The 26,383-nt window shown below is 41.3% G+C and overlaps 2 protein-coding genes and 1 pseudogene across 4 annotated transcripts; 1 reads left to right on the plus strand and 2 right to left on the minus strand.

Annotated features, from left to right (window-relative positions):
• The first annotated feature begins 276 nt into the window (after positions 1–276).
• On the plus strand, positions 277–14,097 carry HEPACAM (hepatic and glial cell adhesion molecule). Of its 2 annotated transcripts, none has more exons than XM_008057832.2 (7): positions 277–767; positions 10,073–10,414; positions 11,110–11,391; positions 11,649–11,748; positions 12,540–12,613; positions 12,900–12,970; positions 13,504–14,097. In XM_008057832.2, the coding sequence occupies exons 1-7, from the start codon at positions 671–673 to the stop codon at positions 13,804–13,806; spliced, it is 1,269 nt and encodes a 422-aa protein (XP_008056023.1). In that variant the 5' UTR covers positions 277–670; the 3' UTR covers positions 13,807–14,097. The 2 variants fall into 2 exon arrangements, with proteins under 2 accessions (XP_008056023.1, XP_021567904.1); XM_021712229.1 differs by having other exon boundaries at positions 11,649–11,742.
• Positions 14,098–14,194: 97 nt separating this feature from the next.
• HEPN1 (hepatocellular carcinoma, down-regulated 1) lies at positions 14,195–15,444 on the minus strand. Its single transcript, XM_008057847.2, is given in 4 exon segments — positions 14,195–14,997; positions 15,000–15,098; positions 15,100–15,135; positions 15,421–15,444. Coding segments are annotated over 4 exon segments (261 nt in total). The 3' UTR covers positions 14,195–14,895.
• A 5,077-nt stretch (positions 15,445–20,521) lies between these two features.
• On the minus strand, positions 20,522–21,289 carry LOC103260179 (annotated as a pseudogene). Its single transcript, XR_504272.2, has one exon. The product of XR_504272.2 is annotated as an RNA-binding protein 3 pseudogene (transcript).
• Positions 21,290–26,383: the final 5,094 nt, after the last annotated feature.

The following is a 26,383-nucleotide window of genomic DNA, read 5'->3' on the forward strand; positions in this document are numbered from 1 at the left end:
GAACAGAGTGGCTTCTGGAAAGAGGTCCCCAGCATCTACGCGATTCTAAGATAGGAGAGAGAATCCCAAGCAGGTTGAGGACAAGTGTAAAAGTAACAGATTTCAAGCTCTTGTCCAGCCTTCTTCCTTTGGGGCAAAACAGGGTTTTTCCATTTCTTCAGCAATTCTCTGGCATCTCTCATTTCCCAACTTTTTAAAAGCTCCTCTCCCTCCCTTTCAGAGCTTATTGGAGGTCTGTCCTGGCATGTACCCTCCTCCACAGGAACAAGGAGTATGAGGTGGAGACAGGGTAGACGGGAACACAAAGTCCACTTGAGTGTGAGTCCCAGCCCAGTGCCTTCACTGAGCCCAGATCCTCATCTCCCCTGCTGTGGGGCTCAGCATGGGACAAGCGATGCACTGATGAGCCACCAGTGCACCCCACATTGGAACCTGCATTGGAAATTATCTCCTAAGTAGATACTCCCTTCCAAACTGGGGATGTAGGACTTGCAAACTAGAAAATGCCAGGTCTGAGAGAGAGGGAAGAACAAGTACAGCAATACACAGAGCTCTGTGTATTCAGAGGGAAGTTGGCAGGGTTGTGTTCGGGCAGAGAAACTCCGAGTGGTACAAAGGGACGTGCCCAGAGTGGAGAAATCATGCTAATTGTCTGCACCAGAGCTGGAGAATGTCACCCGAAATGAAGAGAGAAAGGGGAGCCCTGTCCAGAGCCTCCAGGGCCCTGCGCCTCACTCCTTTTGTCTACCTTCTTCTGATCCAGACAGGTAGGGGACCAGAAGGGTAAGGAAGGGTCTGGAGAAAGAACCTGGGGCTTTTACAGGAGAGGGAGGGAAGACAGAGGGCCTGGATGCCTTTGGGGTGGGAGGAGGGGAGAGGGCTCAGCTGCCGTGGGAAGCATCTCAGTGAATTCAGGCATTAGTGTTGAACGTATTTCTTCATTCCGTGTGCCTCCCACCCGGCCCCTGCCCCCCTCCTCCAAAAGGCTGCATGACTTTGCGCTCCCACGGCATTCAGTACATTAAATGGAGGGCGCTGGGCCATTTCTTATGGGATGACTTTTTGGCGTGGGCCAGTCCAGCATTCTTTCCAAGGTATTATGGTGGGACTTGGAGGAAGGAGTGGGGGAAATCTTTTTGTTCCTCCCCAATTCCACCCCCTCCAACACACACACACTGGCTTCTCTGAATGGAAAACAGCAAGACAGATGAAAGAAGCTTTGGAGATAATGAGCCTTATGCTGTGGGATAGTCATTTCAACCTATCCGTAATTCACTCTATATCTATAGATACCTATCTCCTATATCGCCCCCTACCAACTCCTTGGAGAACTGATCTTATTTTAAATTTGTGTATTTATGTGTACACTCACAGGCATGCACACACACAATTATGGGGAAACTAGGAATTTACAACTTAGTGGGGCAAACAGATACAGAGATCATTTTAATAAACTTCAGGAACTACCATGAGTCAGATATGTAGACAATGCATAGGAATCAGAGAAATGTCACCTACCTCCATCTATGTAGCTGGTACTAGTGCTGGAAGGTGAGGGTGGGGTGGGGAATATCAAGGGAGGTTTCCGAGTAGAAGGAATGTCTGCATTAAATTTTAAAGGATGAGAAAAATAGGTATGAGTGCAAGTGGGCATTGGTATTGACGAAATGGGCAAAACTTGAAATGGCATCATGTGTTTAGGTAGAGTCGAGCAACTCATCATTTCTGGAGAGGAAAGTATGAATTGAGGTAAGCAAGAGCCTGGTAAACCAGACTCAGGAGCCTGGGATATAATCTGTAAACAATGGATGGGGGCAGGGAATGGAATGGTTTTTTTAATTTGGGGACTGATAGGGTTAGATGTACTTTCAGATAGCTCACTCATTGGCTTGTGGCAGCATTACTCCAGCCTTCATGTGTTTCCCCTGTTTGCATGTCTGTTTCCAAATTTCCCCTTCTTAGAAGGACACATACTGGAGTAGATCCACCCTGCTCCAGTATTACCTCATCTTAACTTACTAGATCTGCCATTGCCAAATAAGGTCATGTAGTGAGGCACTGACAGTTAGAACTTCAACATAGAATTTGGGCTGGATGAAATTCTGCTCTAGCAATGCTATTGCAATAGTACAGGAAAGAAATAACATGGACTGGAATTATAATAAAGATAAAGGGAATGAGGCATGTTGAGATAAACTTTTGGAGGTAAAGTCAAGACCTAGTGACTGATAGGAAGTGGGAAAATCCAGGCAGTGAGGGAGGATTGCTGTATGAAACTTAAAACAAAAAAAAGAAATAGGGTTGCGGACATGATGATTAGTATTGTTCAAGTTTAGGTTGAAACAATTATGAGACTTCCTTGTGAAATGTTAAATAACCTGAAACTGAGTGGCAGAAAGTCAGGGCTGGAGAAAGATTTGGAAGCTGTCAGCGTAGAGATGAGAGTTAAAACAATGGGAATGAATAATATGACCCAGGAAAATGGAAAACATGGACTAAAAATAAAGTATCAAGTAACCTCAAGATTTGTAGAGGAAGACAAAGGAAGAAAAGCCCATTAAGGAAAGCAAAAGGGAATAGTCAGAGAGATAGAAGGGGAACTAGAAGCAGAAAGTCAAGGGAGTTGAGAGTTTTCATGGATAAATCAATACCAGCAAACATATCAAAGAGGTCTGGTATGACAAAGACCTGAAAGAGTCCATTGGGTATGGCAATTAAGAGGTAACTGTTAGGTTTAGTGAAAATTGCAATGAGTTGAGGAAATAATGAGAGCGGAATGTACGTAGATAGTGAATTGGGAATAGGAAGGCACAATCAAACATATAAAGCAGAACTGTCCCTAAACTCTTTCAGGTCGTCAAATGGTAATGAAAATTACAGAAAGATTTTGTCAGTCAGTGTGACTAGGCAAAATCAAAAGGTGATAAATATACCAAAAAATCTAAACCTAAATATATCCAAAAAGCTAAATATAAAGTATGCTAATAAGATATTAGTTATGACCTATAACAGGTAAGAGGCACATGTAGGCTCAGGTCATTGTACTGCTGTGGACTAGAGCAATACAGGCTGAACTTATAGAAGGAATTCCTGCGGTGCTTAATATATTACTTAGGAAGATGCCGGCTTCTGGGACCAATAAATTCCAGAATTTAAATTCCTGCCATTAACTGTGTGATAGGTCCAGGGTAGCTCCAGACTGGGCCTCGATGAGGAAGGACTCTGCTCCAGGAAGTTTTTCAGGGACCAAGCTAATGGAGCTCTATCAACTTTAACATGTGCTTCTAAAGATCACCCCTGAGATTTATCTCCATTTCTTCCAGGTAGAGGATTTTTTTTAAAAAAGAAGGGGGAAAAAAAAAAAGGAGGAACATACAATGAAAGTTTTACTAAACCAAGTCTGTACATGGTGCATATCACTTCCACTAGTTCGGTTGGCTAGAATTCAGTCACATGGCCATACTAATTGCAAGGGAAGCTGGGAAATGTCATTTCTAAGATTATTACTAAAAGGAGGCTTGGACCATGTGGCTCTGGTTCCCAAAGATTTTCCTTAATCTCTTGTGCTATGGCAGCAACCACCAAGCTAGCCCCGAGACAAGTAACATGCAGTCATCTTGCCCTAATATGAACAAATGAGGCTTTCCTAAATTCATCACAGCTCAATTCATGGAATATTCAAGCAAGGTTTTTCTAGAGACTAGGACATTAACTAACAGATATAAACACAGCCTTCCATAAATCTAGATAATCTGATTTTCAAGGTTTTGCTCTCTGGGATTCTAGAACTATTCCATCCTCTAGAGATCCAATAAAAACAAGTTTCTTGCTGGGCTTTACACTTTTTAGCCCTAAGTTCACCTCCACATTGTAGGTGCTATCTTTTTTATTGTAATTACAAATTATATACAGGAAAATGCATTTAGAATAAAGATACAGCTTGGTGAATCTTAAAAGTTAACCAATCCATGTAATCTTTCCCAGATCAAGAAGTAGAACATTTTAGCACCTTAGAAGTCACTCCCATACTATTTCAGTTACTATTGCCCTCTCTCTAGGATTACGGTGGTATCTTAACTTCTAATACAGATTAATTTTGCATGTCTTTGAACTTTCTATAAATGGAAGCATATGTATGCATTATTTTGTGTCTGACTGAACACCAAGTTTGTAAGCTTCATCTGTGTTGTAATTTGTTTGCTGTCTTTGCTGTATAGTATTTCATTGTATGAAAATACCACAGTTTATTTATCTATTCAACTATGATGGATATTTTAGTTGTTTCCAAACTCACCCAACCAGTTCAGCCTTACTGGGGCTTTATGAGTAGAGTTGTTAAACATTCTAGTGCATGTCTTTTGGCAAACAGATATACACATTTCTTGGGGGATATTCCTAAGATTAGAATTGCTGAGTTATAGGATATGTATGTGTTTAGCTTTAGTAGATATGGCCAACATGTATGTGGGTTCCAGATGCTCCACATCTCCACCAACACTTTTATTTTCTCTTTTTCATTTTGGCCATACCAGTGAATATGAGGTGGTATCAAATTATAGTTTGAAACCATGAAGTTAAGCTTTTTTCATATTTTTATTAGCCATTTGAATATCCTTTTTTGTGAAGTACCCATTCCAAGTCTTTTGCTCATTTTTCTATTGAGTTGTTTGGATTTAAAAAAAACTATTGATTTGTAGTAGCTTAAAATATATTTTTTGGGTGTGAGTCTTTTATATGATATATGTATTGCAAATTCTTCTCCCACTCTATGGCTTGCCTTTTCACTTTCTAAGTGGTATCTTTTCATGAAAAGAAGCTCTTAATATTATTATGTCCAACATATCATTTTCTTCTTTTATGGTTACCACTTTTGTGCCATCTGAGAGATGTGTGTCTGCCCCTAAGTCAAGGAGACATTCTTCTATGTTATCTTTTTCAAGTGTTATTGTTTTACCTTTCATATTCATATCTATAATCCATCCAAAATAGATATTTGTGTAAGATATGAAGTAAACATCAAGATTCTTTTTTTTCCCTACGTGGCCCAGCACTATTTATTGAAAAATAAATAAATCTTTCCTTACAGCACTGCAGTGTCATCTTTGTTATAAATTGAGCAATGTGGCCAGGCACTGTGTCTCATGCCTGTAAATAATCCCAGCACTTTGGAAGGCCGAGGCGGGAGGATTGCTTGAGCCCAGGAATTTGAGACCAGCCTAGGCAATATAGTGAGATCTCATCTCTACAAAATAAAAAAAAATTATCTGAGTGTGGCGGCACATGCCTGTAGTCCTAGCTACTAGGGAAACTGAGGCAGAAGGGTCACCTGAACCCAGGAGGTCAGGGCTGCAGTGAGCTGTGATCATGCCACTGCACTCCAGCCTGGATGACAGAGTGAGACTCTGATTTGAAAGAAGGAATGAATAAATAAATAAATATTGAGCAATCATATTTAAGTCAGTTTTTGGACTCTCTATTCTGATCTGTTGATCTGTTTGTCTATTTTTGGACCAAAATCACAAAGTAAACCTCCTGGGATTTTTATTGGTAATGTATTAAATTATAAATCAGTTTGGGAGAATTGCAGCCTAACAATTCTTTATGCATTCTTTTGTGTCTGGTTGAACACCAAGTTTGTAAGATTCATCTATGTTGTTATAATTGGTTTGCTTTCATTGCCGTATAGTATTCCATTGCATGAATATACCACAGTTTATCTATTCAACTGTGATGGACATTTTAGTTGTCTCCAAAGTCACCCAACCAATTCAGCCTCATTGGGGTTGACTTGTTCCAACCCACAAACATGGTAACATGGTAAATCTATGTGTGCCATCTTAAATCCTATTAGCTAGACACACATTCCTGAACATCTACACTTCTTAGAGTATAGATTTAAAAACCACTGATCCCTTTCTTCCTGGATGCCAAGGGCTTTCTTCACAGTTTTTATTTCTGAGTTTTCTCCTACATCTCTGAATGACTTCAAATGATTTTACACTTTTGTAGACCTCAACAGGGTAGCATCATAATAAAACAACACAATAGCCCTAACGTTTATACAATATAAGTGATGCACCTATACAGTAACAGCAGAGGAGGATGGTTTTCAGATCCACAGACCATATTTTTTCTTTTATTAAACCAAGGTGGCCGGGGGCAGTGGCTCAAACCTGTAATCCCAGCACTTTGGGAGGCCAAGGTGAGAGGATTGCCTGAGCCCAGGGGCTTGAGACCAGCCTGGGCAACTTGATGAGACCTCGTCTCTACAATAAATAAAAAATAGCCGGCATGGTAGCACGTGTCTGTAGTTCCAGCTACTTGGAAGGCTGAGGTGGAAGGATTGCTGAAGAGGAAGGAAGAAAGGAAGGGAGGAAGGAAGGAAGGAAGGAAGGAAGGAAGGAAGGAAGGAAGGAAGGAAGGAAAGAAAGAAAACCAAGCTGTGTGCTGCCCTTGAATTATTGTATGTAGTTCTGGTCACCAGACCTCAAGAAGGAAATAATATAGTTGGAGAAAGCCCAGAGAAGGATATCTATGATGGCCAAAGGGACGAAGAGACTTCTTTGTGGAGACAGACCCAAACAAAACAAAAAATTCTTCAGATAAAAAGGGAAATTAGCCAGGCACCTGCAGTTCCAGCTACTTGGAAGGCTGAGGCGGAAGGATCGCCGGAGACTGAGACTTCAACTCAAACAAAACAAAACAAAACATAAAGGAACAAAGCTGCAGTCCTTAGTATTAGAGAATATGGATAAGGTATATCAAATCCTAGAATACAGATTTGGCACTACCTTATTGACACTTTTAAAAGGTAAATTTAAGGCAAACATTGATAAAAGGAAACTTTTGCCCAGCAAAAGGAGCTCATAAAAATGAACAAATGATGACTTCTTTAAGGGAAGAGGCTATTAAGGGAACCTAGGTCTATTTGCAGGTACATTCTTACACTTTGACATTCCTTGGCTTCACAGCAGGTCAAAATCCTACTTCAGGGGGACCCTGACCTAACCCAGTATGGCATTGTTTAGGTTGATACATCTTGCTGAGATTTTAATTTCCTTTTGTTCAGACTCTGATGTGAACAGAGACTTTCTACCTAATGATGCCTCAGAGACAATGATTAAGTTAATAGCTTCTCAAGGTTGAATAGTCTTCTTTTTATTTCTACTCTGGACCTTAGTTGCTAGCCATTTCCTCATTTCAGTGTCCTGCTTTGGCTCCTGTCCCAGTTCTCTGTGTCCCTTAAAAGTTGTGGAACCCTGAACTTAACACAGACTATGGTTTTGGCTAAAGTTTTTGGGAAACAGAGTTTGCTCAGCAAAAATGCTTTGCCAGACTGTGAAAAAGACTCCACCATTCACTCATGAATATTTGTTCATACATCCCTTTGACTCATGGGCACACATTCATAGGCATGATGAGGGCATCCATCTAGAGTGAAGCCTGGGGCAAATCATAGGCTATAGCTTTTCCAATGCTTTTATCCAGAATGAATCAAGCTTAAATTGGCAGAAAGAACAGATATTAGGGGGAAAGATATCACAAAAGAGCTACAGTGACCTAGGATGGGATAGGAGAGTGTGGAGTGCAGGGAAGCTCAAGGGAAGCCAGAGAAGATACCTGGGGGAGGAGGAGTCCCACCTGTTCTTGGGGTCCAACCTCCCAGAAGAATGAAATGAGGGGCCTCAAAGTTTGGTGCTTAGGGTCATTACACAGATTTGCTAAATTCCAGGATTGCTTTGCATACATAATCTTCAAGTACATATTCCATGACTTCAGAATGGATCCTGAGAAAGGAGGCAAATATTCCCCAGATATTAGATCATCACCACCATGGCCTTTAATTTAAAAGTTCACTGCTTTTTTTCACCTCCTGTCATACATACCAAAATCTACTTTCCTATTCAGGAAAATTTGAAAGCTTACTTTTACTTTTCTAAATCAAGCTAAGCCTGTTGCTAGGCAGGAAATCCCATTTAAATAACCAAAGAAATTAAGAACTGGAGGAAAATTTAAGGGTCATGTGGCCAAATGGATTTTCATCTGATACTCAGAGCCACATGGATTTTCATCTGATACTCAGAGCCACAGACTTCATCCCTACCAACTGTTCTACCAAAGCAGGTGAACTGAAATCATATTTCATATTTTCCATTTTAATGTAAGATTTTGTAGCACCAAAACTATCATTAATAAGATGTGTTATAAAATAGTTGATTTTGTTTATTCTATTTGCCCCAAGTTAAGACTTTCCTTCAATCACAAGCATATGATATTCAGATATTCACACATTCGGCTTTAATCATTAGTCTTGTCTCTTCCCTGCTTCAGGTGTTAAGATTTTAACACTCCTGGCAGGTAATGGATCATAGAATGTCAGAGTTGAAAAGGCCCCTAGAAACCATCTGGTCCCCACTATTTCATATGCAGAAGAGGAAGCTAAGGCCCAGAGAGATGAAAAAATAGCCAACTAGCCTTTCCTTGACCACTTCTAAGGATGAGCAGCTTACTACTTAACAAAGCCCTTATTCAAAAAATTGATTGAATATGATTAGTAAATAAAACTTGCTTTGCTCTTCACAACCAATCTTTTAGTTTAATTGTTTTTTGATTTGGTCTGGGCCCTCTAGGCACAAGGAGAGAAACAAGGAATAGAAAGGCACAACTCAGCTTCCCCAACACTGAATTGCAGCAATAGCAGAGTGGGGAAATAAGGGTGAGAAAGAAAAAGGGAACTTCAGTCAGTGATAGTTAAATGAAGCATCTGGGGGTGCAGAGGGACTGAAAACCTGGCATGTACGTGTCTATTCAGCTAAACTCAGCCCTGTTCCCAACCGACATCCTCTCCAGAAGAGCCTCCTTCAGGAGGCTGGAATGTTGTACGAGGCCAGATGACATCAATAAGCAGCATCTTTCAGGCCCCCTAAGAGGTCTCTGATATGTGAGATGTGTCTCTAGATAGGACATCCATTGGACAGGATGGTAAAATCCTAGAGTTTGTTCCTAGGCTGGAACAAACTGATGAGACCATCTAGCCTAGAGCTTATTTTACCTATGGGGACTTTGAGCTCCAAGAGGTAAGTGACTCTCCTAGACCATACACTGATAGTAGGGCCCAAATCTCTGTTCAATCTTGTGTTCTCTACTACATGACAATAACTGAAGTGGATTCTGTACTTTATAATCCTGTGACCTTGTTAAGGCAGTTACTATTATTATCCTTATTTTATAAATGAGAAGAATGAGATTTAGAAAAAAATTACATACCAAAATCCAGTAAGTCACAGAGCCCAGTCTTACAAAGAAAGCCCTTCCAATTCCAAACTCGTTTGCTCTACCCATTCCAAATCCCTCCTCTAGAGGGCATACAGATTAGGCTGAAGTGTGGGTGAATTCCCAAAACCACCTACCCAATTGTAGGGCAGTTCTGCTCTGAGCAGACCTAGTGAGATGCTACATGAAGCTGGAGTAAAGATAGAAGAAGCTCTTAGTATGACTGGAAAGTGGTCAAGTTGTCTTCAAGTTCCCAAGCTTCCCCTTTACTGGCAAGTTTTATGACCCACTCATTTCTTTTTGAACCTATGTTCCCATGCTTTCTCCATCTCCCTACCCTCCTAATGCCCAATCAAGAAGATCTGAAAAATTAACCCAGAGGTCTAATGACCCATAAACCTCAGGGAGCAGAATTTTTGTCTGCTTTGCTCATTGATGTAGCCCAAGGACATAGAAAAGGGCTTGGCACATAGGAGGTACTCAATAAATATTTCCATGAATGGAGCACATAGGGTGTGCATTAGCTAGAATCTTTCACAAGAGGAAGGCAATGGGACAGAAGGCCAGATGGAAGAAGAACTGTGGGCCACAGGAAAGCTGTGAGGGAGGGCAAGGGGCAGAGAGGCATAGAACTGCTGAGGAAGAGGAGATGGCACCAGTGGGTGAGAAGGAAGGATTGGAGAGGAGTGAAGGGTTCAGAGGGACGAAGCACTGGGGGATCAGAGGGCTTAAGGGTGGAAATGGGCTAAGGAACCCAGGGCCTGACACTCCTCTCTTCTCCATGGGCCTCTGTTCACAGACCCCCTGGAGGGAGTAAACATCACCAGTCCAGTACGCCTGATCCATGGCACTGTGGGGAAGTCGGCCCTGCTCTCTGTGCAGTACAGCAGCACCAGCAGTGACAAGCCTGTAGTGAAGTGGCAGCTGAAGCGTGACAAGCCAGTGACTGTGGTGCAGTCCATCGGCACAGAGATCATCGGCACCCTGAGGACTGACTATCGAGACCGTATCCGACTCTTCGAAAATGGCTCCCTGCTTCTCAGCGACCTGCAGCTGGCTGATGAGGGCACCTATGAGGTTGAAATCTCCATCACTGATGACACCTTCACTGGGGAGAAGACCATCAACCTCACTGTGGATGGTAAAGTACTTTGTCAGGGAAGGAGGCAGGACTGGCAACTGGGACTGGGGTGGGGTCTGCCCCGCACACTAGCTACAGCCAGGGAAAACCAATGCAGAAGACACTTGGAACTTGAAACTGAACCAAGTAGAATTAGAAATTGGCAGATAGACACAGCTAACATGTATAGAGGGCTTACCACAGGCCAAACTATTCTAAGTGCTTTGTGTATGTTGACTCATTCAGTGCCCATAATCTAAGAATAGTCACTATCATTATTCCTATTTTGCAAAGAGGGAAGTGCGGTACAGAGGGACTGAGTAACTTGCCCAAGATCACACAGCTAGTAAGTGAACCCAGACTAAAATATCTTTCAGACTGGGCTAGTTTAAGACATTTAAGCCCAGTGGTCTTGGAAAGGTATTTGGGAAGAATGAAATAAGGACAGATACTATGTCTGGCTCATCCAGCATTGTACCCTCTGTGCCTAGATGATATTTAATAAATAGTTGGTGAATGAATGAATGAATGAATGAATGAATGAGCGAGCAAGTAAGTGATGGGAAAGGGTGGCACTGAGGATCCCTGAAAGGTCTTCTCAACCCAAAGAGTGAGTTGGAAGGTAGTGTTAAAGGTATGTGGGAAGGTAGGGAGTTAAAGGGAAGGAAGAAGCTTTTTAGCTGATGACTCACAGGCTCCCCACCCCCGGGGCTCAGTGCCCATTTCGAGGCCGCAGGTGTTAGTAGCTTCGACCACTGTGCTGGAGCTCAGCGAGGCCTTCACCCTGAACTGCTCACACGAGAACGGCACCAAGCCCAGCTACACCTGGCTAAAGGATGGCAAGCCCCTCCTCAATGACTCGCGAATGCTCCTGTCCCCTGACCAAAAGGTGCTCACCATCACCCGTGTGCTCATGGAGGACGATGACTTGTACAGCTGTGTGGTGGAGAACCCCATCAGCCAGGGCCGCAGCTTGCCCATCAAGATCACCGTGTACAGTGAGTCTCCCTGTCTGCCCTCTTTTAGGACCCAAAACCCTGAGAGGCAGGTGCCCATGAGGGACTGAGGACATGCCAGAGAGAATGTCACTGGAACAGGGCAGAGAAGGGCAACTATCCATGAAGGGCTGCAACAGCTCTGCCATCAATCAGCCTTGCTGCCTGAGGCACCTTTTCTCCTCTTTTCACTGCGGTAAGCTCTGCTCACCACACTTTTGAAGTCTCTCCCACCTCTCTGCTTCTCTCTCTCTCCCTAGGAAGAAGCTCCCTTTACATCATCTTGTCTACAGGAGGCATCTTCCTCCTTGTGACCTTGGTGACAGTCTGTGCCTGCTGGAAACCCTCCAAAAAGTCGGGGTAATTCTCCATGTTTCACACCTCAAGCAACCTAATCCTTCAGTCTATTCCAACCCCAAGCTCTAGTCTTTTCTTAAGTCCTTTAACAACATGCCCTTCTTCTCAGGAAACCCATTTTCCCATTGTGTGTGGAACAGCATGCTATGTTCACAACATAGCATATTAACAATGGTTTCACTTGCTGAACACCTTTTTGAGGCCAGGCACTGTGAATGTGGTTAGCATGTTACCTTTTAAGTGTGATTATCTGCAGTTTTCTGATAATGACACTGAAATCAGATGGGATAAATGACTTGTCCACAGTCACAATGCAAGTGACAGTATCAGGGAGCAAATCTAGATGTGACTCACTCCAAAGCTCATGGACGCCCTCCCACTCCCACTGCACCCAACCCATCTTCCTGTCACAAGGTCTCTCTTTTTTTTTTTTTGAGGTGGAGTCTCATTCTGCTGCCCAGGCTGGAGTGCAGTAGCATGCTAACGGTAACCCCAGCATTGACCTGTTGGGCTCGGGTGATCCTTCTGCCTCAGACTTCCAAGCAGCTGGAACTATAGGCTCGCACTACCATACCCAGTTAATTTTTTTGATTTATTGTAGAGATGTCTCACCAAGCTGCCCAGGCTGTTCTTGAACCCTTGGGCTCAGGCAATCCTCTCACTTCGGCCTCCCAAAGTGCTAGGATTACAGACCTGAGTCACTGTGCCCAGCCTCAAGGCCTCTCTTATGGCCATCAGATCCCTCCCTGTATCCCCCCAGCTCTTCTCACCAGGGGGATTGGATTGATTCACAGGAAGCAGAGGAAGCTGGAGAAGCAAAGCTCCCTGGAATACATGGATCAGAATGATGACCGCCTGAAAGCAGAAGGTGAGCTCCCAGCCACCCACTCACCCATCCCATCGTCACTCAGATCAGTGGGCTGCTGGGAAAAGGCAGAACTGGGCAACAAGGAAACCAGCTCTGCAGGGCCCCTTCCTCCACCAACCGCACGAAGACTGCAGAGCAGGGAGAGGTGCCACCAAGGTAGGACCACGGGTATTCAGATATGTTGGTGGAGGTTGTGGTGGGCCAGCTGGGGAGCAAAGAGCATAGGTGCTGGCTGGTAGAGAGATTCTGTACTTGGGCCAGCCACCCCATTCTTTCTCCTGTGCAGCAGACACGCTACCACGAAGTGGAGAGCAGGAGCGGAAGAACCCCATGGCACTCTATATCCTGAAGGACAAGGTGAGCAGACCTGGGCTGGGTGCCCCACAAGCATGCAGTGAAACCCCATCACATGTCTGGTGCTAGGGAGTCATGCCATATTGCTATCCCTTTGTAGTATTCAGAATAACTATGAAATATTTGTGTCCCCCTCATTTTAGAAATTAGAAAAATAAGACTGAAGATGAAATGACTTGCCCAGGATTAAACAAGTTTCAAACTTAGGTCTTTGGATAGCAGTTCTGGTGATTTTCCCACAATTTCACAATTAACTGTCCCAGGCTGTCCAAAACAGGTGGAAAGGGGAGAATAAAGGGACAAAGCACTCAAGTTAACGCATAGCAACATATATCGAACACCTGCCATGTGCCAGGTCGCATGCTAAGTGTGGTGTATTGCAAGAAAAACCAATCTTATGTCTGCCGCCTTCCAGGAGGTGGGAGCGTAGAGAACTGTGAGGCCCTCATCTCGGTATTTCTGGAGCCCTCTCATACCAGGCGCCCTCCCAGACTGGGCTGGCCATCCGCTGACCCCTGCGACGCGTGTCCTTGCAGGACTCCCCGGAGCCCGAGGACAGCCCCGCCCCGGAGCCTCGGAGCGCGACCGAGCCCGGCCCGCCCGGCTACTCCGTGTCGCCCGCTATGCCCGGCCGCTCGCCGGGGCTGCCCATCCGCTCCGCCCGCCGCTACCCGCGCTCCCCGGCTCGCTCCCCCGCCACCGGCCGGACGCACACGTCGCCGCCCCGGGCCCCGAGCTCGCCCGGCCGCTCGCGCAGCGCTTCGCGCACACTGCGGACTGCGGGCGTGCACATAATCCGCGAGCAAGACGAGGCTGGTCCGGTGGAGATCAGCGCCTGAGCAGCCTCGGGGCTCCCCCACGAGGCGCCAGCGGCCTGCGGGCCCGGGGGAGGACCGAGAAGCCGGGGCGCAGCGTGCTAGAGGTCCCGGTGGGGCCGCTGGTGTGTTGGGGCTGGACGTGTGTGAGCATGCGCAGATGGGAGGGGTTGCAGTGGGCGGCCGCGGAGTGTTGATCTGGTGGTTAAACCGGGTCGCGTTTGCCCCTGGTTTACTGGCTGTGTTCTCAGTGGGTATGGGTTGTGCCTTGTTAGGACCACGTAGATTATTAAATTTCTGGCCCAATCCCCAAAACGTTTATAAGGAAACTAACATCAGTAACCTAATCCCCATGACTATCCTGTGCTCTTCTCAAGGAGCTCTTGTTTCTCACCCACTGCCCTGCCCTCAGAACAAATGCCTGAGCCCTGGGACACTTTTTTGGCAAGCTCAGAGTAGAGAAGTCTGTTTCCCAAAACGCACAACTTTATTTAAGTCAGATGCTGGTTACTGGGTGTGCAAGGACTGTTCTGAACACCTGGGGAATCATTGTGAAGGCCCCCTTGGGTGGACACCTGGTACCTGGGTATCTACAGGTCGGTGAGGGAGGAGCTCAAGGACATTTCTTTGCCCCCTGACCTGGGCCCTAGCAAGGCAAATGACTCAAGGCCACCTGCTCAGCCTCCTCCCAAAGCCTCCCTCAGTGGCCATGCCATGCCATGCCAAACGTTCTGTGTGTCTCTGTCGCTGAACAAATGAGATGAATAGGTTTATTCCTATGGAGAAGTGGGTTCCCACTCACTCCCCTGACCCAGAAAGATAGATCAAACGAGGAACTGTTTCTAAGCCCCTCAAACTCATACCTTCTCCCTGGCTTCCTTAAAAAACAAACTTTCAAACAATCATTATTTTTGAGAAGGCTGTTGAACTTCCTACAACTGTAAGAGAATATGGTTCTAATCTCCAGAAAAATGGTAGGAGGAGGAGAAGACTAACTGCTTCCCAGCATTTCAGGAGAACATGATCCAACCCTTGGCCTCCTGCCACCCATTTACCCTGCTCCCAGACCCTGGGATCCTGGAGCACAGGACAGAGAAGGACTCCCTAATCACACTAACACCAGAATAAGGAGGGGATGGGCCACTGTATAATCAGGCGGTGCCCATGCCACCACTTCTTGAACAGTTCATAAGAGAAGCAATAGTCTGTTGTGTGAGTAGAGGAGAGAGGCCAATTAAAAAGCAGAAAGAGAAGCAGCTCCTCTGTGTGTTCTGTCCTCCTCTCTTCTCTAATGCCTCCAAGAGTCCTCTGGCCCCTCCCCAACCTCCTAAACTCTAGCTCTAACTTACCACCCTCTCATGGACCAACTCCCAAGGCCCCTGTTACCTATCACCTCCACACCAGGGCACGTTCTGTCCCAGCCCCAAGGACACCAACATTTCTAGTTTGCCCCCTCTGCCTTCACCCACAGCTTGTCCTCTTAGTTCTCTGTTCCTATGCACCTCTCCAGGCTCATTTGAGCAGATGTACCTTTGTAGCTCATCTAATCTTCCCAGATGCCTCATTCATAATGAGAAAATGCATGTAGAGGAAAGTTGCCCAGGAAAGTGGAAGATGAATGATTTGGAGAAGGAATACCTGCTGGTCAGCCTTGAGATGCATAGGTGAAGGATAGAGTGAGATGAGAGCATGCCATACCCTGGTGCTGAATCCCTGAGGGGCCAGCTTCCCAGGCTCAAGCCAAATCTGCCTTAAATTGGGGGGTTAAGGAAGGAAGTGTTTTTTTGTTTTTACTTTGTTTTGTTTTGATCTTCATCTTTGTATTACTGGCATCTAGGAGAGTGCCTAGCACACACTGGATGCTCAATAAACTTTTGATGAAATGAAATGGTAACTTCATTCCACTTAAACTGGGAGAACAAAACAAACAGCCTAAACATATCAGTCTTTGTCTTTTTCTTTTCATCTTCTTTCACCATCCTTCATCTTCTTTCCAAACCCCAAATTGTTCACTCCAAAATCATCACTCACTCATCCATTCATTCATTGATTCAATTAGTTGCTTTTTCACTTATTCAATAAACATATGTTTATCTACCATGGACCAGGTCCTGTGCTAGACACTGAGGAAGCAGCATAAGTATGTTAGTAAGACATAGATTATTATAATGAAGTATGTAAAATGCAATGATGGAGGTAGATACTGGTTGCTATGTGAGCGTGTAGGAGAGTCATATAGCCTAAATTGGGGGTTATTAGCAAAGATATCTTGGAGAAGAACAGGCCTGAGTGTAGTCTTAGAAAGATTAGTTAATCGAATTTTTAAAAGGATGAGAAGACACATTGCAAGCAGAAGGAGAAGCATGTATCAAAGCTTGGACGTGCAAGACACAATGGGGAATCCAGGGTACTAAGCCATGGCAGTGGATGAGATTAATTTGGGAAAGTGGATAGAGTAAAAGATGAGGGAACTGCAGGTAGATTTCTGAGGAAATCAGTATAGCTTAAAATGACCTCACCAAGAAGGGCTAAAAATGTCCAGCCCGTGAGATAAGAGAAAATATAGGCGATAATAGTATCACCCAATCAAAAGAAGAAGAGGGTTTCAAGAAAGGGAATACCTAGGACTGTGGAGGGGAGGTCATCAATGAAAAGAAGCTAAAAGTACACGTTAAATTTGGCATCAAAGGGATCATTGATCAACTTGGCATAAATAGTTTCAGATGTGTAGTGGAGGTTAAAGCTAGATTACAATAGGTGAAAATTAATATGTGGAAATTCTGCTGGATACTTGAGACTAGATACTTGAGAGGTCCTCCTGTTTCAAAACAACAAGGTCCTGCTTAAACTATATTTAACTTTCATTGTTGACATGGAGAGATGGGGGAATTTTTAAGGGGTCAGAAACAAAACAAAATTTAAAAGTACTTAGCACCTATAAAATGTGATATTACTCAGGGGCAAATATTTATATTAGTGTTGTAATGGAAGACTAGTGTCAACAGCAAGGTGGCGAGAACTGAACCTGAAACTCCTGTACCCTGAAAAGGGTCCCCAATTAGTAGCATCCCATATGCCTAACAAATGAAAATGCAAACTGTTTCTGAAAAAAAAGCATCTAAAATTTGCAGAGATAAGATGAGTTAACAATAAAAGATTATTAAACACACAAGGAAATATGTCGCCATGAATAAGAGTTAGCAGATATTAAGAAGCAATAGATTTAAAACCCCAAAACCTTGAGATACTGAAATTACCAGCTATAATTTATTGAATATTTTTAAAAACTTAAAAAATAAAAGACATATTACAAAAATTAATGAGCGGCAAGAAACTATCAAAAGTGACCAGATTTGAAAATAAATAAATTAGAACTTTTATGAATAAAATATAGTGAAATAAAAATGTAAATGAAAGACCTAGATAGCACATTTAATACTGAAGACAAGGGTCAATTTAAAGATGAGTCTGAAGAAATTATTCAGAACGAGGAACATAGAAACAAGGAGATGAAAAATATGAAAAGGAGAGATTAAGAGATACGGCAGGTAGAATGAAAAGGTGTAACATTTAATCAAGAGCTCAAAGGAGAGAATAGAGATAACAGAGGAAAGACCATATTTTAAAAGCTAATGATTAAAAATTTTCTAGAACTCATGACAGACATACACATATAAGTAGGTTAACAAGTAAGATATATAAAAAGATTCTCATGCCTCATAAAATGTAGTAAAACTAGAGCAAACCAAAGACAAAGCAAAAATCTTAAAAGCAGAGTGAAAAAGATGGGGGGAAGCCACAGTAATAGTAGAAATCATTAGATTTTTACCTACAAGTCATGAACAAAGATAACTGATAACTCAGAGTATTGTATCTAGCAAAGAAAGTTTTCAAATAGGAGGTTAAAATAAAGTTATTATCAGGTAAACAAAAACTTGGAATTTACCATCAGCAGTAAAGGAACTTCTAAAAGATATAGCAAGTAGGAAAATTATTCTGAAAGAAAAACTTGAGATGCAAGAAAGAATAGTAAGCAAATTAATTAATTAATAGGCAAATCTAAATAATGCCATATAAAATGGTAATAATAATAATATCTAATTTTTGGCTTTCAAAACTTGAAAAGTTACAGAAAATAGGATGTAAGTTGGAAGGGGCATTAACAAAATTAAGCTATTTCAAAGTCCTTGAATTTGTTGGAAAGAGTGAAGTGGTTAAGATATTAACTTCAGGCTGGGCTCGGTGGCTCAGCCTGTAATCCCAGCACTTTGGGAGGCCGAGGTGAGTGGATTGCCTGATCCCACGGGCTCGAGACCTGCCTGGGCAACTTGGTGAGACCTCATCTCTACAACAAATCAAAAATTATCTGGGCGTGGTAGCACGCACCTGTTGTTCCAGCAACTTGGAAGGCTGAGGCAGAAGGATCTCCAGAGCCCAGCAGGTTGAGGCTGCGGTGGCTGGGAGCAGTCACTGCACTCCAGTCTGGGTGACAGAGTGAGACTCCAACTAAAAAAAAAAAGATATTAACTTCAGATTGTATTAACTATTCAGAGGGAAGTTATTAGAGTAACCACTAAAAGAATAGAATGAGAACGTATAGGTTCCAAACCAACAAAGGGAGAAATAGAATAAGGAAATAAGCAAACACAAACTTAATTTTTTTAAAGCCACAAAACTAGAGAAAATAAACATAGAAAAAGTGGGACAATAGTCAAAAAATAAATCGTAGAAGCAAGGCTGAATTATAAATTACCTAAATTTGCCAGTTAAAATACAAAGATCTGTCAGAATTCATTTTTTAAAAAAATCCAGTCATATGATATTTAAATGAAATACACTCAAAACAACTATTTGGAAAAGTTAAAAATAATGGAAAAGATATACTAGAAAATACTAAGTAAAAGGAAGTTGGGGTAACTTTTAACACATAACCAATGGACTTCATAACAAAAAGCTTAATTAGTAGAGTGATTTTTTGTTATTGTTTGCCTGAGATGGTCCTGGCTTACTCCTGTTATCCTAGCATTATTATTATTAACATGCCTTTTAACTCCAAAAAACTGTCCCAATCAATCATATGGCCACCCTTAATATTAGGATTATAAATAGGGTGCCTTGAATTTGAGTGCAAATAATTTATTTCAAGAAACACCAGCATGATAGTAGGGAAGTAGAATGGGAATGAGATCAAAGCCTACATAGGATATGTTATCAAACAAGCTAATACTAAAGAAACTGGAGCTCAAATCCTATGGTGAACCCTGGAAGACAGCGTTATACAGACTTTAGAATAATCTAGACTTAAAGGCAAGGGAGATGGGGTATTGCTCTACCAACTCTCCGTTCATCATTAGCTTAGAGATTCTTCTGGAGCCTTGAAAAAGCTTAGCAGCACTTTTAGCTTGCCCTGTGTAAGGGTCAAATATGTTCTCCAAACAGAGTTGCAGTTATTCACAGAAAGCAGTCTTCAGTATAGAGATAAATTATGAGAAGTTATAAGTGGAGCCTTAATGGTGTCTGCTACAGAGGATAACTACATAACATTAAAATAGTTCTCTCTCCAGAAATATATAGTATTACAGGAAGAAATTTGCAAGTCTACTTTTGCAGCGGAAGGTTTCAATATCCCTATTTTGATTACTTTAAAAGACTAAGATAAAATTTTATAATAGTGCAATATACAAACTTGGTTTTTAAAAAAACACATTAAACTACTCCAGTTTTAAAAATACATATTCTTCTAACAAATACTTAAAACATTTTCCAAAAATTGACCGTATGCTAGAATATAAAGTAAGACTTAATACATTTTGAAGAGTTGTTTTTATTCAGACTACCTCCTCTGACCACAAATTAAATTAGAAGTCAATAACTAGGTTGGGCACAGTGGCTCATGCTGTAATCCCAGAACTTTGGGATGCTTAGGTAGGAGGATTGCTTGAAGCCAGGAGTTTGAGACCAGCCTGAGCAACATAGTGAGACTCCATGTCTACCAAAAAAAAAAATATCTGAGTGTGGTGATGCACACCTGTGGTTGCACTTTGGCGGGCCGAAGCAGGATGATCACTTGAGGCCAAGAGTTTGAGACCAAACTAGGCAACACAGAGAGACTTTCATCTCTAAATAAATAAATAAATAAAATCTGGGCATATGGAGTGCGCCTGTAGTCCTAGCTACTCGGGAGGCTGAGGTGGAAGAATCACTTGATTCCCAGGAGACTAAGGCTGCACTGATCTATGATCATGCCACTGCCCTCCAGACAGGGCAACAGAGTGAGACCCTGTCTCAAAAAAAGTCAATAACTAACAATTTATATAAAATTCTTTTTATTTGAATTTTTTTTTCAGGTTTCAACTTTTTAATCAGCTCCGTGAAGGACATCCTAAACACTATATGAGACACAACAGAATATTTTTTTCCAGTATTTTAAAAAAATGACATTCACATACATTTTTAAGAAGCTCTTCTATATAACCAGGATGGTGATCTTGAGTAAAAAAATGCCCCTAGGTAATCATGTTCTTGATGCAGATTTTGTATAGGTACATTTTGAAATTGCTTCATAACCATAATAAACATTGTATACAGAATTTTCTTAAATGTCCCTTGATACACATTAATTTTTATCAGTCTGGCCAAACTTGCCAGAACCCATTATTGCTAGAACCAATAATCCTGAGATCCTAAACTAAAAAACTCATCAAAGAAAAAATACCCAGACTCTACAAATGTCCTAGAATTTGTCTTTAAATGGGAGAGAAAAATTTTAAAAACACATGGAGCTTTCTAAAAGGTCTTTAATAAGCTACCTTGGGAGCGCAATTGAAAAATAGAAGTTGGTGTAATAAAAACAGATGTTTCAGTGCAGCTCCAAAAATCTTTTATAAATACAGCCATTTTGGAAGGACGATCCTGGATCAGAAGTGTTATTCCTTGTGTATCTACATTATGTGTGCATGTCTCATCTCAGTTGTCATAATTGTCTCTGTAATTTCCTCCTGAGTAGCGGTCATAACCACCCTGGTTTCTGCCACCATAGTCTCTGGACCGTCCATATCCATATCCATATCCTCCAGGTCGGCTGTCATATCTGCCACTCCCATAGCCTTGGTCCCCACCACCTCTAGAGTAGCCACGACCACGGGCCCCAAAAGTACCCCCTCTGGTTCCCCGGGCAGACTTGCCTGCATGGTCAACACGGATCTGGCGACCGTCCAGGGACTCTCCATTCATGGCTCTCATGGCATCTGAGGCATGCTCTGGGTTGGTGAAGGTGATGAAGCCAAAACCCCAGGATCACTGAGTCTCCCAGTCCTTGACAACAACCACCTCAGAAATAGGGCCAAAGCTGCTGAAGTGGTCTTCCAGTGCCTGCTCATCGGTGTTAAAGTTGAGCCCTCCCACAAAGTGCTTTCCTTCTTCAGAAGACATGGCTGTGAGTTCGAGTCCTGGAAGTTAAAAAGTAAAAGAGCCAGACAGACAGCGAGCTCTAAGGACTGGAGAAATCAGGGGCTTATTTGAATATTTTAAAACACATTTCTTAATAATTAATGAGCCAAAGAAAAAATCACAGAAGTTTTAAAATTTAAATCTAACCATAACAAAATATACTGTGTATCAAAATTTGTAAGATGCAAAATGAAATGTACTAAAAGGAAAGTTTATGGGCTTAAACACATATTTAAAAAGCAGAAAGATTACAAATTAAAGAGTGAAGCATGCAACTTAACATGTTAAACAAACAAACAAAGTCAAAAAATGTAGAGTATAAGAAATAACAGCAGAAATTAGTGAAGTGCAAAAAATATATAAAGTACAGAAGAACAAAAAGATATTTACCTGAAAATATTTATTTTAAAACTTTAAATAATTGATGATATTGATTAATTGATGGAATTGATGAAGAAAAAAGGGAGAAGACATATATAAATAACATTATGAATGTGAATGGAGAAAATAGCTACTGCCCCAGTGTAAATGAGAAGGATAATAAGAGAACAATATGAACAACATTAGTTTGGAAAATTGGGCAAAATGGAAAATTGCCTATAAAAATTTAGCTTATAAAAACAGACTCAAAAATAATTACAAGGCTTGAATAGTCTTTTTACCATTAAATAAATTGAATCAGAAAAAAATTAAAGTTTTGCTACAAAAAAAATCAGCGTATATGGTTTTTTTAGGTATCTTCTAACAAACGTGCAAGGAACACATAACCTCTATCATGTAAAACTATCTCAGGAAATACATAAAGAGTGAATACTTTTGAATTCATCCTACGAAATCAGTGAAAACCATGATATCAAAATGAGGTAAAGAAAGTACAAGGAAAAAAATTACAGATGCAAACTATTCTAAACAAAATATAAGCAAATAAATCCAAGAATGTGTAGAAAAGTTATCTGTCATGACCAAACCCTACTCATGCCAGGAATGCAAGAAAAATTTAACATTAAAAATGCATAAATATTATTTGCCACATTAACAGATTAAAAGAGACAAACCATCTCAATACATGCCAAAAAAGCATTTGTAAACCTTAATCCTTAATGATGATTAAAAGCTCTTAACAAACTAGAAATAAAAGGAAATTATTAAAGCCCGATAAATGGCACCTACAAACACCAACAGCAAACATTGTTTTTGTATGTGTGTGAGTTGGACTTTCATTCTGTCACCCGGGGTGGAGTGCAGTGGAACAATCATGGCTCACCACAGCCTCATCTCCTAAATTCAGGTGATCTTTCCACCTCACACAGGTGTGCAACACCACACCTGGCCCATTTTTTGATTTTTGTAGAGATGAGTTTTCACTATATTGCCCAGGCTGGTCTCAAACTGCTGGGTTCCAGCAATCCTCCTACCTCAACCTCCCAAAACTGAGGGGTTGATTTATGTGACTATATCATCTAGGGACTTGAACTGAAGTTGGATGTCTAAGATGGCCTTGCTCATATGTCTGGTGACTGATGCTGGCTGTTGACTTGTAGGTTTAGGAGTCCTCAGCTACAGCTGGGATTACAGGCATGACCCACTGCACTCAGCCCATCATTCTTAATAGTGAAACATTAGAAGTATGTCTTTTAAAATGAAGAAGTAAATAAAGATACCCATAATTATTCCATTCAACATTTTACTGGTAAAGTGAGAAAAAGAATAGGTTGTAAATAAAAAGCCAAAATCGCCATATATTTAGATTAAATGATTTTCTACCTAAAAATTTCAAAATAATCTACAAACTATTAGACAAATGTTAGGATGTCTTGGGTTTTTTTGTCTTTTGTTTTTTTGAGTTGGAGTCTCACTCTGTCGCTCAGACTGGAGTACAGTGGCCGCTCCCGGCCACCGCAGCCTCGACCAGCTGGGCTCCGGCGATCCTTCTGCCTCAGCCTTCCGAGTAGCTGGAACTACAGGCGCGCGCTACCACACCCGGCTGATTTTTTTGATTTATTGTAGAGATGAGGTCTCGCTGCCCAGGCGGGTCTCGAACCCGCAGGCTCAGGCAATCCACTCACCTCAGCCTCCCAAAGGCGCAGGATTACAGGCTTGGCCTCTAACAAACCACCCCAATACCGAATGACTTAAACAATGCCATTTCATTGACTTGTAAATCTTTGTGCCAGTAATCTGGGCCTCAATTAGGTAGACAATTCATTTGCTGGTACTGCCTGGGGTGACTTATGTGACAATATCGTCCAGGGACTTGAACTGAAGCTGGATGCCTAAAATGGCCTTGCTCATATGTCTGGTGATTGATACTGGCTGTTGGCTGTTAGATTTAGCAGTTCTCGGCTACAATAATTCATCACTGCTCTATGTGACTCTCTCAAACTTCTTCACGTGGAAGTCTTAGAGCAGTGTTTCAAGAGGACAAAAGCAGAAGCTGCAAGGTCTCTTAAGGTTTAGACTTGGAAGTTACACAATATTGCTTTTACTGTATTCTATTGAGTTGAAGCAGTTCCCAAGAGCAGCCCAGATTCAAGGAGTTGAGAAATAAGTTCTCTTCTTGATGAGAAGGGAAGTAAGCATTGTAAAAGGAAAGGCATATAGAATTATTGCAGCCATCTTTGCAAATAATCCACAATACAAGGTTTAACAAGTTAGCTAAGAATGTTTAACAATATATGTATAAGATCTATATAGAGCAAATTATAAAACTTTATTGAAACACATTATAAAAGACCTAAATTTAAAAGGTATACATGTTCATGAATAAGAATGTTAGTTCTTCTTGTATATTCGGTCAGTTCCAATAAAAATTTTATAAGATTTTCAAGGAAACTTGACAAGCAGAAGACCCAAGATACTCCTGAAAAAGAGAGGGGGGCAGAGAATCGCTTTATCAGATATCAAAACTTATTATATAGTTCTAATAGTTCAGAAAGTGTGTTGTTCATGCTGGAATAGACAGTCTAATAAAGCAAGCTACATATCCATGAATATTTTATGTGTAAAGGAATCATAGCAGATCATTAGTACTAAGCAATAAATAGTGCTGAAGTTGGCTATCATCTTTTTAAAAAGTGTATCCCTACTTCAAGTCATATAAAATAATCAATTCATGATATCTCATGATTTAATGCAAACATTTTAAACTTTTAGAAGGAAATATAGGGGAATCTATTTTTTTACTTTAGTGTAGAGGAGATTTTTTAAAAGTAGGAAGAATGCACTAAACATAAAAATAAATATTAATAAACTTATCTATGGTAAAATCAACAGCTTCTGTTATATGGGGTCTGACAATTAAGTTAATGTACTTGCCACTATGAATTTATGTTGGCAGCACCTGTAAGGTGAATGTGATAACCTCTACACTATGGTAACCCACTGCATTGGCAGCACTGAACAAACAACTCGGTAAGGTTTCATAACCTTGGTATATCAGTGTCTCCCAGTTGTATTCATGTCAACATGTGGTGGTGTCTTGCTGAGTAGTGTTCATTATTGTTGTTGTATGCTTTTGTGTACCATAACAAGAATGTTGGAGCTTGAATTAGAGCAATGAACAAACATTAAATTTCTTGTTAAACTTGGTAAGAGTGGGAGTGAAGTCAGGGACATATTAGTCCAAGTTTAGGAGGATAATGCTATGAAGAAAATGGCAGTGTGCAAATGAATTAAACATTTTTCTGAGGTGAGAGAAAGCATCACTGATGAACAGAGGTCAGGATGGCCAGTAATGAGCAGAACTGATAGAAACATTGTAAAAAAAATCGTCAAATTGTGTATCAAAATTGTTGACTGACTGTGAGAATCATGACAGACCAAATATACATCAATAGAGAAACAGGAAAATCTTAACTGAAAATCTTGGCATGAGAAAGGTGTGTGCAAAAATTGTCCTGAAGGATCTCTTGCATCATGACAGTTCACCAACTCACACAGTACTGTCAGTGAGGGAGTTTTTAGCTAATAAACAAATAACTGTATTGGAATACCCTCCCTATTCACCTAACTTTTTTCTTTACCTGAAGAAACAGGAAATATTGAAAGGAAGATATTTTGATGACATTCAAGACATCAAGAGTAATATGACCACAGTTCTGATGACCATTCCAGAAAAAGAGTTCCAAAATTGCTTTGATGTGTGGACTAGGTGCTGGCATTGGTGCATAGCTTCCCGAGAGAACTACTTCAAAGGTGACCATAGTGCTGTTCAGCAATGAGGTATGTAGCACTTTTTCTAGGATGAGTTTACGAACTTAATTGTCAGACCTCATTTTATAAAGGAAAAAAATATAAGATCAAATTTGTTTTTGCAACATCTCAAATGTGCAGAAAATGATCATTCAGACTATATAAAAATTCCTGAAAGTGATTGAGGAAAAGATAAATAAGCAATAGAAAAATGGGCTAAAGGTAAAAATAGATACTTCCCAAAAGAGAAAAAACAAATGGTGACTAAACATTTGAAAAGATGCTCAACTTAATTATTTTTCTTAACCAGGCAAATGCAGATTAAGACAGTATAAAATACTATTTCATGTTCTGGATTTGCAAAAATTAAGAAGTCCACCAAGCTTTCTGAGAATGTGACTCAAGGATGGTACAACTACTTGGAAAACACTCTGTCAATATCATCTAAAGTTGAATATTTGTATGCCTCAAGACCCAGAAATTCTACTTCTAAGTTTATTTCCCCAGAGTAACTTTTAAACATTTATAGTTATACTAGGAGTTATATACAATAAAGATTCAGAGTAGCACTATTTAGAACAGAAGAACAAAAGAACACTATATAGCAAGGAGATTATCAAAGACACTCACTCTCCTGCAAAGAATCTTTGCATGTCCTTTTTTCCTGAAAGTGCCCAACTTATAGTAAATCCTCACTTCCTTGGACTGTCCTCAGAATCCCCTGGTCAAAGCCCAAATCCTATAATAGTTTCTTTCTAACAGCCCTTTTACTGAGCCCTTTTACTCCATGGTTTCCCATGGCATGCAGTCTCCATAGCTACAAGGAGTAATAAATTCAACTTGTTCAACAAGAGGTGTGTTCCTGGTAGTTTTTGTTTGAAGGGCACTGACAGGCTGAACACAAAGAACAATAACATCTCCATTTCTTCTTGGGCATTGAAATTTCCAATTGGGCAATATT

Source organism: Carlito syrichta, unplaced genomic scaffold, assembly GCF_000164805.1.
Source record: "Carlito syrichta isolate Samal-C Ts95f unplaced genomic scaffold, Tarsius_syrichta-2.0.1 Scaffold303139, whole genome shotgun sequence".
NCBI lineage: Eukaryota > Metazoa > Chordata > Mammalia > Primates > Tarsiidae > Carlito > Carlito syrichta.